Source organism: Cloeon dipterum, chromosome 4 (genome assembly GCF_949628265.1).
Source record: "Cloeon dipterum chromosome 4, ieCloDipt1.1, whole genome shotgun sequence".
In the NCBI taxonomy this organism is placed as follows: domain Eukaryota; kingdom Metazoa; phylum Arthropoda; class Insecta; order Ephemeroptera; family Baetidae; genus Cloeon; species Cloeon dipterum.
This window is the reverse complement of record NC_088789.1, coordinates 9,623,859-9,638,915: the sequence shown is the minus strand read 5'-3', so window position 1 is coordinate 9,638,915 and position 15,057 is coordinate 9,623,859. Positions and strand designations below refer to the sequence as shown.

Here is a 15,057-nt window from a genome sequence, read left to right as displayed (position 1 = left end):
CGCGCTCGCGCTGTTATTACACAAACATAATAAAAGAGAGCGTGCGCGCGCTCACAAAAGTTAAAGTGCTATAGTTGGTTACTTTGTTTGATGGCGAAAGAGAGTGGTGGCGGCGGCGGCGGCGGCGGGCCGTCGTTGTTGAATGTGTGCAGACACCGTAATTAAAGCTCTGCAGTTAGAGATTTAATTTTCATGAAAGTATCTGCCCATTGTTGGCCCTCGAGGAAAAAACGCGTGAGTGAGCAGCACGCAGGCGGCGGCAGCTTCATCTTGGGCGCGAGATTTTTGTTATTGTTCCCCGGCAGCGCTTGCTTTGAATTCGAAATAATTCGCTGCCGACCGCCACCAACGCTGGGACCTAGTTGCTCCTCGGAAAAGAGTGAGGGAGAGACAAAGGCGCGCAGTAGTTATTCTGTACGTGCCTCTTGCGAAATGAGTGAATGTATTTCTGCTGCTTTCGGAACAATGGACCAGAGATTTTCTTTCAACTCGGCGGATTAAACTTTGGGCAGAAATAAAGACTCGCAGATTTAGCTTCGCCAACTTCGTTTTTATAATCACTTAACGCTCGTTCGTTTGATAAACTTTTGTAACTGGTTTCACTTCTTGCCGATAAAGTTTGCTCAATGAGCCTATTGTTTCTAAGCTTCAACTTCAACTTGAGGCCTGTTCCCCAACTCTTATTGAATCCGCGATTTGCACGGTTCAAACATTACTATATTTTTAAGGAAATGAAAATTGGTGATTTTTTTATAAAACTTGGTTATTTATTACTAAAATAATTACTAAAGATCTATCAGCATCATTTTCTTTTAGGATTAGCGACTCTTCCTTCAAACAAGCTAAAAGAACCATTGTATGTCAGAAAGAATAAAAATGGGTGATCACAGCGGAATGTCACTGATTGTTGTCCGAATCGATCGTCCATCAATAGTCCTGTAAGATATGCAATAATAAATTCGAGTATAGTTCCAATCGGAATTCAGTTGCTCATACCAGTAGCTACAGATGCAACAGTGCCTTCCTCGTTCACTTCAATTATAGCCTTTTGAACGATTTTGCTCACCCTCAGTTTTTCAGATTTCGTAATACCTGAGAAATCAGCTGTGCTCCAAGAGAAAATATTGCGGAGGCCCATCTGCAAGTTTGTTAACACTATGTTTCATGCTCACTTTAGAAAATTTGCTATACAAACAGTGCGCAATTGAGGTTTCAGATCGATGAAGGTTTCAAATTTGAACTTTGGTAAAAATAAATCCACGCTTGTCAGAGTTGTCATGTTAAGCAAATCTTTCAGTAGTTCCAATCGATCAAGCTTCTGCTCAAGGGCTTTCAAGCCATCTTTGGCGTTTGGTAGAACAACTACCATTGAAACATCATTGCCCTACAATATTGTGATTAAAAATAACTTTGAAGAATTAAACAGACTTGTCCTCGATGTGTTTCCAAAAAAGTTGAATTTATTTAAACACAACGAAGACAAGATCGGTTGTTTCTTCAACATATTTATGCATTCCTCAAGTATAGAATTCTTCAGAAAAAATAGCTTTTTTCTATTTTAATCGCGGAGGCACTCACCTCATACGGCAAGACAACAACTTGAGCATTGTAATCTTTCAAATCTGCGTGTAGAAAACTTCCATTTTGGTACATCATGGGAACTCGAACAGAAAAATCGGGCCGTACGTAAAACGGGGCCTTGACAGTTTTCCCAGGCTCAAATCGCGATTTCCATTGGCCTTTGAAGTAGATTGCGTTGATGAGTGCGAGCTTGGTATATGGACTAAAATCGTCATCTGCAAATTTCAAAATGATTATGGTTTACTAACATTAATAATAATAATTTTAAATTATACCTTTAAAAAGATTAACAATTTTTCCTCTGGTGACATTCTTGACCCAACCATTCACAATGGAGGAGGAATTTTTACTCAAGAAGTTTATACTTTCTGGTGATGCGTTAAAAGATTGATTTAGCACGGTTAGGTACTCGGGTAGAATATTCGTGCTTTCACTGACAAAAGCTTTGTTACCAAGAGCGAGTTCTACACCTTTGATTCCCTGAAATAGTAAAAAATAAGATCTGGCGTCTTAGAATTGAATTAATGAATGTCAAGTTCACCTCCAAAACAGTAGACATTGCTTGAAATTTAGATGCAGCCTCAAACTGATCTTCAGGCAGTTGAAGTGCCTTGGACATCACACTTCGAGTGAGATCTTTCGATCCAAAGTAAATCATACCGAGAGCCATCATGCAACTCAGCGAAGATGCAACAACATTTCCCTCTGTTCTGTTATTCAAAACCTGCAGTGTGTCGCGACTCTTAATGTGGTACAAATTGCTTTTAAAATATGCTACTAACCTTATGAAAACTTTGTCCAAATCCATTGAATGGAGCGACGTCCAACAAGTCTGAAGAAGACATTTTGAGCAGTGAACAAGGATAAACAAAGTTTCCTTCTTATAATCTAAAATGTGGGTAAATGCTGCACCGCAAGGAATTTTCGTCTTCCTGTTTGTGCGCTCAATGAGTTTCCGCTCTCAGGCGAATTGAGGACGTTGATTTCCCCTTCTTTTGTCTACACACGTACCTCAACAAAAATGCTTACGCAAATGTTTAGAGTACGCATTCGCCGGGGAAGTTTTATAATTCGGTAAAACTTTTGGCTGTTTGGATTGGAGGGAAAACACCGAAGGAACATCCGCTTCGATTAAACAAACCAAACTATAACTGCGGTTCTGGCGCAATAAAAGCCGACGTGAAAAAGGCAGCTTGAAATCGCGCAGATGCAAACGCGAGTAATTATTGCATAAACAGAAAAAGAGTGTTGTGGATTTTTATTCAGCACTGGCATCGCCGGCGGCTCACCTGCCCGAGGCAGGGAGCAGAATAATCGCAGATAATGATAACAGAACGTGCCGCGAAAACACTCACGAACTCGCGGCCCGTGTGCCTGCGAGTGTTTCTCAAAGAGTGAAGTGAGCAAAACACGCGGAGCTCGCTCACCTAATGAAGTCCTCGGGGCTGCCGCAACACGGCAGATGGATTTATGCTCCAGTTACCTCTTTCCCGTCCGACCGTCTTGCGCGCGCGACCAACGTGTGCAATTTGCATTGCCCAACAAGCATGAATGCTAGTTGCGAGCAGGTTGCGCAACCCCATTCTGCCGCACCCAGATCTCGCGGGCATGATGAATTTTTGAAAGTTTGCGCTTTTATCTGTTTGTTGCAGCAAAGGGAACGGTTATTATCCTCCTCGCCAAGTCTATATGTGCTTGGGACATTTTGTGCTTTTTGTCTGGGTGTCGTCTGCTCCAAAAAGTGTCTAACTTTTAACGTTTTAAGATCATTTAATAATAAAGAAATATATCTTATACCATCATGATTTCTAAAATAACTTTTCGTTCTATTATCCCAGAGCGAGAACTTGTTGATCAGAGATGCATTAACGTTATAAATTGACTTGTGTACTAAATTAAAGAAGTGCGTGAGTCTCATTGTTTGGCTGGGGATCCACCATTTGCGGGCGTTGGAGGATTAATTAATATTCCATAGTGGAATGCAAGCGGTGACACATTCCTTCGCTGCCTGCAACACACCCTAAAACATTCCTTGTTCTCTGACAGCAGCGTTCGAATCGATTTTTCCATTAAACTTCTCTGTGAGTGTATACCTGGGGACCGAAACAAAAGCCGGATTCCGCGCCTAATTACACAACCCGGCTGCCGTGGCTAAATTTCTGATTCGCTCACACAGCAGGAATGCAATCGGATCCCTACTTTTCGAATGGCCCCAAAAGCAGGAAATGTTTATTTGCGTTGAACGTAGGCAATCTGCTTGATTCTACTGCACGGCGGGCAGGTATAAGCGACTGCCCACTCGCTCCAATGCAGGAAAAGTGGCTTTGTTTGGCAGAGTCAAGAGGCCGGTCTCGAGTGGAAGCGAGATAGGCATTCTCGGAACTTATCCACTCGGCGCATGAGTATTTCTCATTTGGATCCCACGGCCCACCTGCTGGATAAAAACCATGATGCCAAATGTGCTTAACGATTTATTTTTGTCTATTTCATGCTTGAAAGTTTGGATATGCCCAAAAAGAGCAACTCCTCCGCATTAAATGGATCAAAGGTCTAAGCAAACTTAACTTCTTACTCTCATTAAGAGATAAATTTTACTCCTGCATAAAAAAGTTAACCTTTATTTCTCAATAAATCAGTAAAAAACACTTATCTAAAAATATGCGTTTTTTGTTTTGTAAAGAGAAGATGCAGCAGCATTATTTGTCTCCAAGCATGTCGACTATAGTTGCAGAAGCAAGACTTAATTTGGAGGCTGTTAAAAAGTTTATAATGAGGTTTCAGTTGGACTATGTCACGCGTTGCAGATCAAAAGCAAGGCACACTCACTCACGTCTCTCGTCTCGGCGCGCAGACAGTAAGAACAACAATACAAACTTTGCTCACTGGGCCCAAGATTGCGGGCAGAATTTTTTACGACTCTCCTCTTCACTCGCAAGAAGTGTTCAAAGCGAGCGACTCAGTCTTTCGCACGCTTTTCTCGTTTTGGTAATTCCGTGGTGAGACTGAGAAACAAATCTCTAGTTGTGCCTCTCAAAGCGCCGGCAGGGGGACGAGAGTGAGAGGGTGTTCGCGTATCAAAGTATCGAAAAGAGGCTTTGCAAAACCCGATTCCTTTCACGGTGCCGCCCAATTCTGCTCGAATAATTGAAATAAACTTTTTTAAGCCGCGGCAAAACATTGTTTGAGTCTTTCCGTCCTCTTTTTCGCCGCGCGCGCGTGTGGAAAGGAAAGTTTATTCTCCACTTTATCGCCTGCAGCAGAAAGAGCGCTGGATGATGATGGCGTGTGTTCGCCATGGCGATTAAATAAGAGCTGCAGAAGAAAGAGTGTTCAAAAGAAATATCGCCTGGCGCCACCAACACACTCGCCGAGTGTGAAATATTTAACCAGATAAAGTGTGCCTTGTTATCCGCCGCCTTAGCCATGAATTACCGGGCGCCAGATTATCAAATCAACTTGGTTGGCACTAAAGCCGCGTCCTCAAATGGCTAATGGGCAAACTGCGTGTTTATATATTGGCTTTTTCCGAAATAATATACTCTGTTGCATTTTGTACTTGTTGGGTGGGTGGATGGAGAGCGTTCTTCACGTCAGCATGACATGTTTCAGTTTTAGGAGCGGAATGACATGCCATATTATTTGCAAGTTCAAGCAATAATACGTGCAGGCGCTCTACACAGATCGTTAAACTAATTACTGCTTGTCAAAAGTGACAGCTGGAACAATGCAAGTGAATTCAACTAGCGCACACTTTGAATAGTATATGTGTGTAGTTGAACAAAAATATCGTTTCATGACCCATTTTCAGCAGTGAGCTTTAATATTGTTATGTATGGTTCTGCAATATTAATTCACATGTATAGTAAATTAATCAATCGTAAAAAATACAGGAATACTAAGATTTCCAAAATAACGAGTTTGATAATAGAACAGCTATATATTTCTAAATAGCCCTAAAATTATTAAACAAAGGCTAACAAAAGTTTCCTCCTGTTTTTTTGCTCTTTTTATCCCTGTCCGAGGACCGGAGGACCGGGAAGGGCGCGCACTGCACTAGCACGAAATGCTGAAACCCGGGTCCCAATAACACCGCGAACGGATAACATAGGCGCACCAGGCCGCACAGGGACCCAGCCCACTGAAGGGCCACTTGCCTCCGCACCGAGGACTGCATTGAAACGCTAGACATTTGTCCCGTGAAGCCAAATCACGCATGCTGGAAAGGTGCAAACCAGCAAGTAGCGAGTCGGCGCCGGTGCGCCTCCCAGCCCGTTGAGCCATTTGAGCAATTCGAGTCACTAAACTAACCACTTTTTTGCCATTTCTGACATTGGGTAGCCAGTATTAGATCTCCGAACTGCTCAAATACCTCTCATTGCTTTGGCACTCCTGAGAGTGCCTTAACAATGCGAGCCAACGGGCTGGTTTTAAAAAGGTGTTCCTTTTTTATTTTAGAGCATTTTCAAGGATTATTGTTTATTGTTGAATTGAGTACCAGTTTTCACCGAAAATAAATTCAGTTTAATGAAATTGGGAGTTTTTTACAGACTTTAATTAATATTACTAAGCGGTAAGACCACAAAAGTTCATTCAATCGACTTACACCGAACATTTGCATGCTTTTGGTAAGTTATCTTTGACTCAGTTTAGGTCTATACCATTTTGTCTGGAGACACAAGTTTTTATCCAGATTTCTTTGACTCATAATTTAATAATTTACGAAATTAATTTTTGCGAATATCTACTGAATTTTTGGATTATGCATTTCAAAATCTGGAGCATTAATTCTCGTACACTTCAAGGATTTTGTTTTAGACGTTTTTTAGTAGCTCCTGCGGAATGCTCAGCTTTGGCATAAAAGAATCCCCCAAAAGGGAGTTTTCAGGGAACCGAATTTGGGCTCAATCCTCTTCGCACTAAACTGATGTTTGCACTGAGCGAGTCTGGCTGCTTGTTTGGCAGATAGCAAAAGTTTTTCTTTGTTTTGCAGTCCAGCGAAGCGTGCTGGTGCGAGAGCGGTATTGCTTATTCACACAAACAATTCTCTTCTTGAGGCAGCAGCAACAGAGCGAGAGTTGCTCGTCCTGCCATGCGAGAGCAACAAACGAATCCTTTTCCCTTTCATGACTTTTCCTCCAAATAAGCTCATTTGACGAAGCAAGAAGCGAATCCCCAGCAACATCATAATGTTATCCCGACGCTGAGACGGAAAAGCAGCTGAAGAGAAATCAACTTAAGCAGCAGAAAGATGAGGCAAACAATGAGATTTCACGTTCGAAAAAGAATAAAAAAAATTGGATTAATGATGGGCAGGCGGAAGTTTGCTTTTATCCCTTCTCTTGCGCTTTCCCTGTTTTGCTCTCGAGCTTGCTTGAATTATGAATGCCAGTCCGTCAGTGATTTGTCTGGAAAAATAATTGGGCCTTTGCATGGCATAATTATTTCCTTAAAAGCTCCTTGCTTGGTTAACAAAGAGATTTTTTTATAAAAAATGCATAATATGTACATCTCTTCTGGCTATTTCTTTAATCTCTTTTTTATTGAAAATTTTAATTCCTTTCAAATTGTTATTTATATTTTAGGTTTCTATAAAAAAATTGGAATAGAAAAAACCTGCATTCAGAGTCGAGGCGTTAAAGCTATCTAATTAAAAGTAAATGCAGATTTATAAAAGATCATTGGTGAACTAGAATTACTAATTTCAGAAAGGATTTTGCAATAATAAATGGATTTGAAAAGTCCTACTGAATCTTAAATCGATATAACTAACGCAAATGAGACGCTTGCAGAATGTTAGCCGTTACGGCACACAATTCTTTCAAATCAGAAAACTAATTGATAGAGATAACGAGAATGAGCACCGCTGCGTTCGCAGAAAATACAGTTGCGCAATTGGAATAGACTCAGAATGGTACTCACCTGAGATGCCATCGTAAGTCCACCACTCCTCCCAGCTGGCGTGGACGTCTGTGACAAGCAAACAAACAAACAAGAGATTAAAACTTGCCTCGCTGGCAGTGTGCGAGTGCTAACACTCATGGAGTAAAACCGAATCCCCGCGTGTCATCAGGAATTACTTGGCAGCCGCCAGTGGTACGGCAAAAGTTTTTCTATCCCGCTCGTTCCGGCGGCGCCAGGGGGACGCCCAATTTCCCTCGAGCCAGTCTTGCTGGCGCTGCCGATGTTTTCCAGAGTGCTCGACAGCTCGACTCGAGATTTTCGCTGCCACCCTCGAGGACGGCCGCCGAGACGCCGACAGGGGTGGTTCGCTAGCCTCCTTGGCGGCGCAAAAAGTTTTATTCTTGCTTGGCTAGAGAGACATCGTAAGTCATTATTCATGGGAGCGAGTTGGCTAAAAGCGTAAGAGATATGGAACGAGCGTACTCTTCTTCAGGGAAGTGACAAAATGGTTCGATTCTCTAGGTATATTTAGAATAGCATGCTTGCGATCAGTTCAATTAAATTTGTGTACATTTTGCATTTCATTTGACCAATAAAAGGCTGATGATGACTCAAATGAATAAATTTCTCAATTCAAATCAAATTTAAATAATATAGGGCTAAATTAAACAGATTTGTAACTAAAAAATAATTATTTGTCATTGATGAAATTGGTTTCATTATAGTTAATAAAATTTAGTTGAAGGAATTTCGTTTGGGTAAGGCATTCGAGGGAAACGTGCTTGTGTCCTCGCCCTTGACGTCATCTAAATGAAAAAGCTGATTCCGGGCCGAAAATTAGCAGTTCAAATTTTTGACGACACTGCTAATTTTACTTTATTACAACTGTTTCATTAATACTATAATTTTTACCAATTGATGGAATGTTATACTCAACGACAGGTAACTTCAGTTAACTATTAATTACGTTTGATATCACTGACGATTGTAGAGATCCCTTAATATCCAGATACATAGCTAGTACTACCCTTCTTACAGATAACAACACATTTGTCTGAATCCTTGGTTACGCTTTAGAAAACGGAGTTGTTCTTGTCTTTGCTTATAAAAAAGTTCAAGTAGGAAATTTAAGGTAGGCGCACTGCAAGAATGGAGTATTGCAGCGCATAAATCAACGAATCGTTTCGTTTGTAGCGCCTGTATTAGTAGCTGCTCCTAAAGTAAAAATGGTCGATTTAATCCCTCCATTAATTTCAAACAGACCAAATAACTTCTTTGAAGCTGCAATTGTATATCTTAGATTGAACATACGCAATTAAATGAAATTGGCATGATGTGTCACCGAGATCTGAAAAAATACAACAGAATGTGACGCTTACTCAAAATTCTACTTAATAAATTTTGTGAAGCATATAGTATATTGATAATTCTTTCGTGAAAGAAATATTTATTTTACTCTTCATCGCGTTTAAGAGAAGAATTAAATCAATTTTTGAGCTCGATTCAGGGTTGAAACCAACAAATTCTTGAAGTCACTTTGTCAATGATTGTGCTGAAAATCCAATCTCTCTAGCCAACGAAGTGTAAAGGGCTGAAATTAATGTGCGTGAGAGGAGCCAATTGATCAAACCTGTAAATTAGGCAGGCCCTTGAGCAGTGTGTGGGGCAGCCAAACGCATTACGACGGAAGCATTAACTCTCGACCCTTGCGCAGGGCGAAATATATTGGCAGCGCGCGCAGAAATGAGTGCATCCGAGCGTGAAATTAACTTGAGAGATTACTATTATCATTTCACCTGGTTGCCCTGCTCGCCTGCACCGATAGCTAAAGCATAGCAGGGGATTATAAAAATTTAATTTCAATTACAGTCAGCAAGGTCACATTTTCAATAGAGGTGCGCTGCCGCTTTTCCGGCTGGCGACGTCATGCATGGCACTCCACGATAAATCATTCTCGGTGTCGCTTTTTCAATGGCTATTCACGCGCACCTAATTCAATTCTAATGGACAAAGCTGGTTCTGATTCGCGCTAGATAATGAGAGGCGGTGTGCGTACACGTGCGGGCGTGCGAGAAATCGAGGCTGGTTGTAAACAACCAGCGGATCGTGGATCGTGTAGAGCATTATGTAATAATTGTACGTTCCAGGCATGAAATCAGATATTTTTATTGACATCAATAGCCACAATGCACGTAAATAATGTTCACGTATAATGAAAATCGTGAATGACGTTTTGACACGTCTGCAGGAAACAAGGGTACATATAATGAGTAATGTAGAACGATGTAACTTTAGTACTTATTGTTAGCATTATTTTAACTTACACTTGCGGTTAAGGAAGGGAAATAGTATTTAAAATTCTAATCATATTTTGAAATAGCACATATCTTTCAATTTTACACGAAAAAGAGGAAAGAGTGGAGGATTGCACATTAAGTTAAACAGTTTTCCAAACATAAAACAGTTAATGGGAAATCAATTGCAAAGCGCACACCTGTTCATAGTAAAGGAATTTAATTTTTTTTAACTATCAATATTTTCCACGTTTTTAAACCATGGACTATACTTGAATGCTGATTGCTTTCAAATCTAAAAAAAGGAAAAGCGATTATCGATGAAAGCAACATTTAAAAATTAACGTATATCAATTGAAACAAATTTATCTTTCATTTTTTCTTTTCAGCGATAAAGTGTAAAAATTAAATCATTGAAATTTTAATTCAATTAAATAATATATAATAACAAAATTTCTAGGGCTGCTGGGCTGGTTCCATTGCCTGCAGTTGTCATTTGATGTTTGGCAACCCAAAATAAATGTGAAAGTTCAATTTTAATCTGATTAATCATGTATTTTGGCAATCACAGCTATTAAAAAATGAAATGTTTAACGCGGTGCCTGATTCCTGATGCACGAAAAGTGTAATGGGACCGTCAAAAGTCGAGTACCTCACCTGCGAAAGCGAGAAGGGTTACGAACGCTGTGGCGAGAATCATCGCGGAGCACGCTGCTGTTGCCTGTCGGCGGCTGCTCGACGAGGGCCGAAGTGCACAGGGGCGCGTACTCGCGCTGACTGAGGCTCGAGCCGCGCCGCGCCCTGTGCCCGAGTGGCGCATGCACCCCTTATTCCTGTTACACCCAGATCAGCCTGCGTGCCATTATCAGTTGTCGCTCGCCAATAATCACTTCTGCGTTCATTTTCCCCCTCTAACTGAGTGTGTGCTCTCACAAAAATATTCGCACTTTTCGTTTGTGCGAGCGACGCGTGCTAAATTATTCGCGTCATTTGGCGAGTTTTACTCCCGCCGCCGGTTGGAGCCGGCAAAGGATTTTCCTCTCTGTGGACGTTGCTGCGCGCTTGTTAAATCTGTTTGCCGGAGTTCGAAAATCTCTGTGGACATACGCATTCCTCCATTGGGCGAGCGAATTATGTGGCGCGCGGCTTTTTACGCGATTCCATTCAAAACTTTTCGTGTATTTTCCTCTTTGTGTGTGCGACTTTCCTCTGTCGATTGAAAAGGCGAAACTTGCTCGTTTTTAATTTTCTGCCGGTGTGTCGGGATCGGAATGTGCCAATTTGTCTTCGTAAGTTCGCTGTCTGTGTGCTGGCTCGGAATCTAATTTCAGGATCTGCATCTCCTGGACACTTTTATTAGGCACGTTAAATCCAGCCGTGCGCTGGTGCCTGCTGATGCGAATTTTTTCTAATGGACTGCTCGCATCGGCCAAATGAAATTGCGAACGAGCCTTGGCGTGGGTCATCAGTCAAATTACTAATGGAAAGTTCGTGTTGGGTGGACTGAGGCTCGCATTAAGGGGCCACGCGGTGCAACTTTACGAGCAGGAATGGGGTAAGTGCACCGTGACGCTCATTTCCACCGCCTCGTCAAACTCCTCGGCTCTGCAACTTTTCATCTCAAATAGCACATAACTTTTTATGCCTAGCAGCATTATTCTCTATTAAATCTCAAAGGAGTAGCGTGTGTCTTTATTCAATTGATTCAGATGCCTCATTTGAAATTTGAAGGTTTCATTAAATGAAATAATTAATTAGGGTTCACTTAATGACTCTCTTAATCTGTAAACTAAACATTTTTTTGTGGAAGATAGCAATTTAAAAATAATGGCAATTTCGTTGTATGTTAGTTTCAGGTTTTCGCTTTCGTCATTCTCGTCTAGTCTTTAATAATTCTCTCTCTTCACCTTGATCCTGCTGGCCCCCCTTTAAAATTTATATCACCCCTTTTAAAAGCAAACCTGACCTCTTCTCAGTTCTGTCATGTGGTCAACGCTCCCCAGTCCTCACTCTTGCGCGGCGCTAAACCTATTTGTTTCTTTTTGCAATTTTGATAATTCGGATGCAAAAATTTTCTCTTTGAAATCGCTCCACATTAAGTAAGGGCTTGTGAATCTGGTGGAAAAGTGTTTTTTTGCCATCTTAGTGAAAGGTAGCATTCATAGAATTCGTAATTTGTTCTCTTTTCTATTTTGCTCAGTAACAATAACTATGCAGTCAAAATTTTCAACGACCGTTAGTTCAAAATCATCTACGGCTGTGTTGATTATATTTTGCAGATAAGGTCAATAGAAGGGTCTAAACACTTGCTGCACAGAACAAAAACATGAAGTGATAAAATATTTTTCAATTAAAAATGTTCTTTTAATGTTTTCCGCTCGTCCTGATTTAATAAAGTACGTAGACTCAGTATATGAAATTATCGTTAGTTAACCAAACTCACGGGAATCTTTTATTTGAACTAAAGACAAATTCATTGTTACATACGCATTTCAACAAATTTAAACATTAATCAATTGGTTAAAGTGTCATATTTCACGCATAATCACTCAAGTATTGCACAAAAAACATTTTTCACAATTTAAAAACCAATTTTAATCCAAAAACAACAGAAAATTCACTCACAACGCAATTTTCAGGGAATTTCGCAAATGAAGTATCTCTGATAGAAGCAATTTTCATCCAATATACAAGACGCGGCCAGAGCTGGAGGCCACAGTGAGTTTCTGTTTACTTTCAGACCAATGCAGTTATCAGTCCCGTTGAAATAATTCGGTTCCTGAGCACACCATGGTGCTGTTTTCCAATCAGTAAGAATTTTCGCGTGGCACCAGCCTATCTTGTCACTACAAGACGTATCTACTCCATCCACAAAGAAATAATCTACAGGCGAGAAATTAGCTAAAAATTTATTAATAGCAACACATTCTAACACTTGCAAAATTTTGTATACCTTGGGTGTAATAATTGAGGAAGCAATCTTTTTTTGTCATATCGTGCAATGCCATTAATACCATTCCCAAACTGCAGCAATAATCCTTTGCTTCAAAATTTGTCAACTGTAATTCCGAGCAGCAAACGTTATAAGAATATTTTAAAGACTATTTTGACTATGTATACCATGAACCTGCTAACGAATAAAGTTGTTTTGCATGCTTGTGCGTATCTACCAACGCTTGATGGCACTGGATTAGAATCGATTCAATCTAAATTCGTATTTTGAAGATGTGTATCAATTTACCTGGATAAAATGTGCCATTAGGTGCGACAAGTTGCGGCTTAAAAAATAATTATTTTATTTCTCACTCTACCAAATGATGAAAATAATAATCATACGTTGATTGTGCAGTTAGATTCCTTAGGACACTTCGATAAAGTGCAGTTTCCCACTTTGAAAGGGGCAGCAAACGGTGAGGGTGTTATCGTAGAAAGCGGCTGCACAGTGCTTTTAATTGTGGTGGACGTTGTTATGGAATAAGTAGCAGAATAAGCCACTGAACTGCTCATTGAAGTTTTACTTGAACCCACTGATGGGGAAGCAGTTGCAACAAGCATGGTTGTGTCAGATGATCTAAATAATTACAAAAATTATAAATGTTTATTTTATTGTATTTGATGTTGTCGATTAAAACTGGCATTTTGTAGATGAAAAGGAAACCAAATTACAAGCTGTTATACTGACTTAACTGTCGTAGAAAGTGGCTGATTGTGAGTAGTGGTTGTCATTGAAATGGCTGTTGTTGATGAGTAAGTTGCAGAATAAGCCACTGAACTGCTCATTACAGCTTTACTTGAAGCAACTGTTGGAGAAGCTGTTGCAGTAAGCATGTTTGTTGTAGATGATCTAAAGTAATTAATTAATTTAGTAAAAATGGTTATAATGTGTAAGATAGTTCGTTTTTTTTTTAAAAAGGTACCAACATTTTTGTAGATGAGGAATAACTCATCTTAACATTCGTAGAAGGTGGCTGTGTAGCGGTTGTCATTGATTTGGAAGTTTCTGATGTCTTAGTTGAAGAGAATGTTTCAAGAAATGATGTAGGTGGCCATGATTGCAATTCATCGATTGTTGTAGGCTGCTGAGTCAATTTATCTGAGGTTGACCCTTTTTCAATGATAGATATCGTCAAATTTGTTGAGGTAGGTGAGCTTGAGGTAATTTCAGAAGTTGTCGAAATTGTGAGCAGATCAAAATTTGTCTGAGTCACAGAATAAGCCACTGAAGTACTCATTGAAGATTTACTTGAAGCTTCTGTTGGAGGAGCTGTTGCAGTAAGCATGGTTTTTGTAGATGGTCTAATTATTAATTTTAGAAATTTGAGAGTACTCGTTTTGAACAAAGGGCTACTACTGACATTTGGATTGAAGATGTGGACTGCTCCGTTAACTCAAAAAAGCTCGTTTCATATTGCTCCAGACCGTCTGTTGTCACCAGGTTAGATAATGTCGTTTCTTTTTCAGTTTCCTTCGTTGAACTCACTGGTGTATATGTAACAGGCGTACCCCTGGCTTGGTGGGTTTTATTCTTTGGAAAGAGTATGAATTATAATAAAAGAGAGGACGGAAAAGATATTTTTATTGATAAAAATATAATTTCATACCAATGTTTTTGAATAGCATGTATTTTTCCCGCAGCACTTTATGATGTGTGTTCTCCTAATTTTCGTGATCAGCAATGTAGTACCTCCGCCAAAATAACCTTGATGAATAAGCAATATGAGCAATTATAAACAGTATTATTTGTGCGTATAGTCGTACCATTTTTCATTTGGACATTTCCGAATCTCTTAATTTTGAAAACCTCCCTTGCATCCGCCTGATCAGTTTGAGATACTAAACAAGGTCAAAAAATTTTAATTATAAATAATACCTGAGCTAGTAATAAGACTGCAATTGCACAAATAGCATAATATGCATCCACCAGAATTGTCATTAGTATGCCGTCCTGTTTTGAACCCAAAACCTTCATGTATCATACACAAGCGCGAACTAGAACATTTTTGCTATCCATGTCAACTCAATCTTTAAAAGCGGCTTTTATATGATTGACAGGAGTTGTAATTCGAAAATAATCTTCCTTTATACGCGTCATAATAATTATGATGTCGTTTCAGTATTGAAAATGATTAATGAGACCTGTGGTTTGAGTGCTAACCTATATTTGATTGCATGGAAACTACTTTTGGGCAATTATAGCGAACAGATCATTCTGATTTTAAAGTAAGCACGAGTTTCAATTTTTTATCAGTATAATTGGGTGTTTCGTCAAATTTTCATAAAG

General features: G+C 39.9%; 2 protein-coding genes and 2 long non-coding RNA genes across 4 annotated transcripts in view; all 4 read right to left on the bottom strand.

Annotated features, from left to right (window-relative positions):
• LOC135943088 (carbonic anhydrase-related protein 10-like) overlaps positions 1–10,574 on the bottom strand; it is a 36,577-nt gene extending 26,003 nt beyond the window's left edge. Inside the window, exons 1-2 of the mRNA XM_065489496.1 lie at positions 10,434–10,574; positions 7,501–7,548 (exon numbers count right to left, since the gene is read on the bottom strand). Of these exons, the coding sequence (XP_065345568.1) occupies positions 7,501–7,548; positions 10,434–10,476 (91 nt within the window). The 5' untranslated portion in view covers positions 10,477–10,574. The remainder of the gene's footprint in view (positions 1–7,500; positions 7,549–10,433) is intronic.
• LOC135943086 (serpin B4-like) lies at positions 736–2,689 on the bottom strand. The gene is made up of 7 exons (XM_065489493.1): positions 2,364–2,689; positions 2,123–2,305; positions 1,857–2,061; positions 1,579–1,796; positions 1,196–1,384; positions 997–1,138; positions 736–936 (listed from the first exon to the last, which is right to left on the bottom strand). The coding sequence occupies exons 1-7, from the start codon at positions 2,424–2,426 to the stop codon at positions 803–805; spliced, it is 1,134 nt and encodes a 377-aa protein (XP_065345565.1). The 5' UTR covers positions 2,427–2,689; the 3' UTR covers positions 736–802.
• Positions 10,575–12,269: 1,695 nt separating the features above from the next.
• LOC135943090 (uncharacterized) lies at positions 12,270–13,320 on the bottom strand. The gene is made up of 4 exons (XR_010575165.1): positions 13,113–13,320; positions 12,897–13,054; positions 12,730–12,835; positions 12,270–12,677 (listed from the first exon to the last, which is right to left on the bottom strand). It is a non-coding gene; the product is annotated as an uncharacterized LOC135943090 (long non-coding RNA).
• Positions 13,321–13,930: 610 nt separating this feature from the next.
• LOC135943091 (uncharacterized) lies at positions 13,931–14,476 on the bottom strand. Its single transcript, XR_010575166.1, has 3 exons — positions 14,378–14,476; positions 14,132–14,301; positions 13,931–14,072 (listed from the first exon to the last, which is right to left on the bottom strand). It is a non-coding gene; the product is annotated as an uncharacterized LOC135943091 (long non-coding RNA).
• Positions 14,477–15,057: the final 581 nt, after the last annotated feature.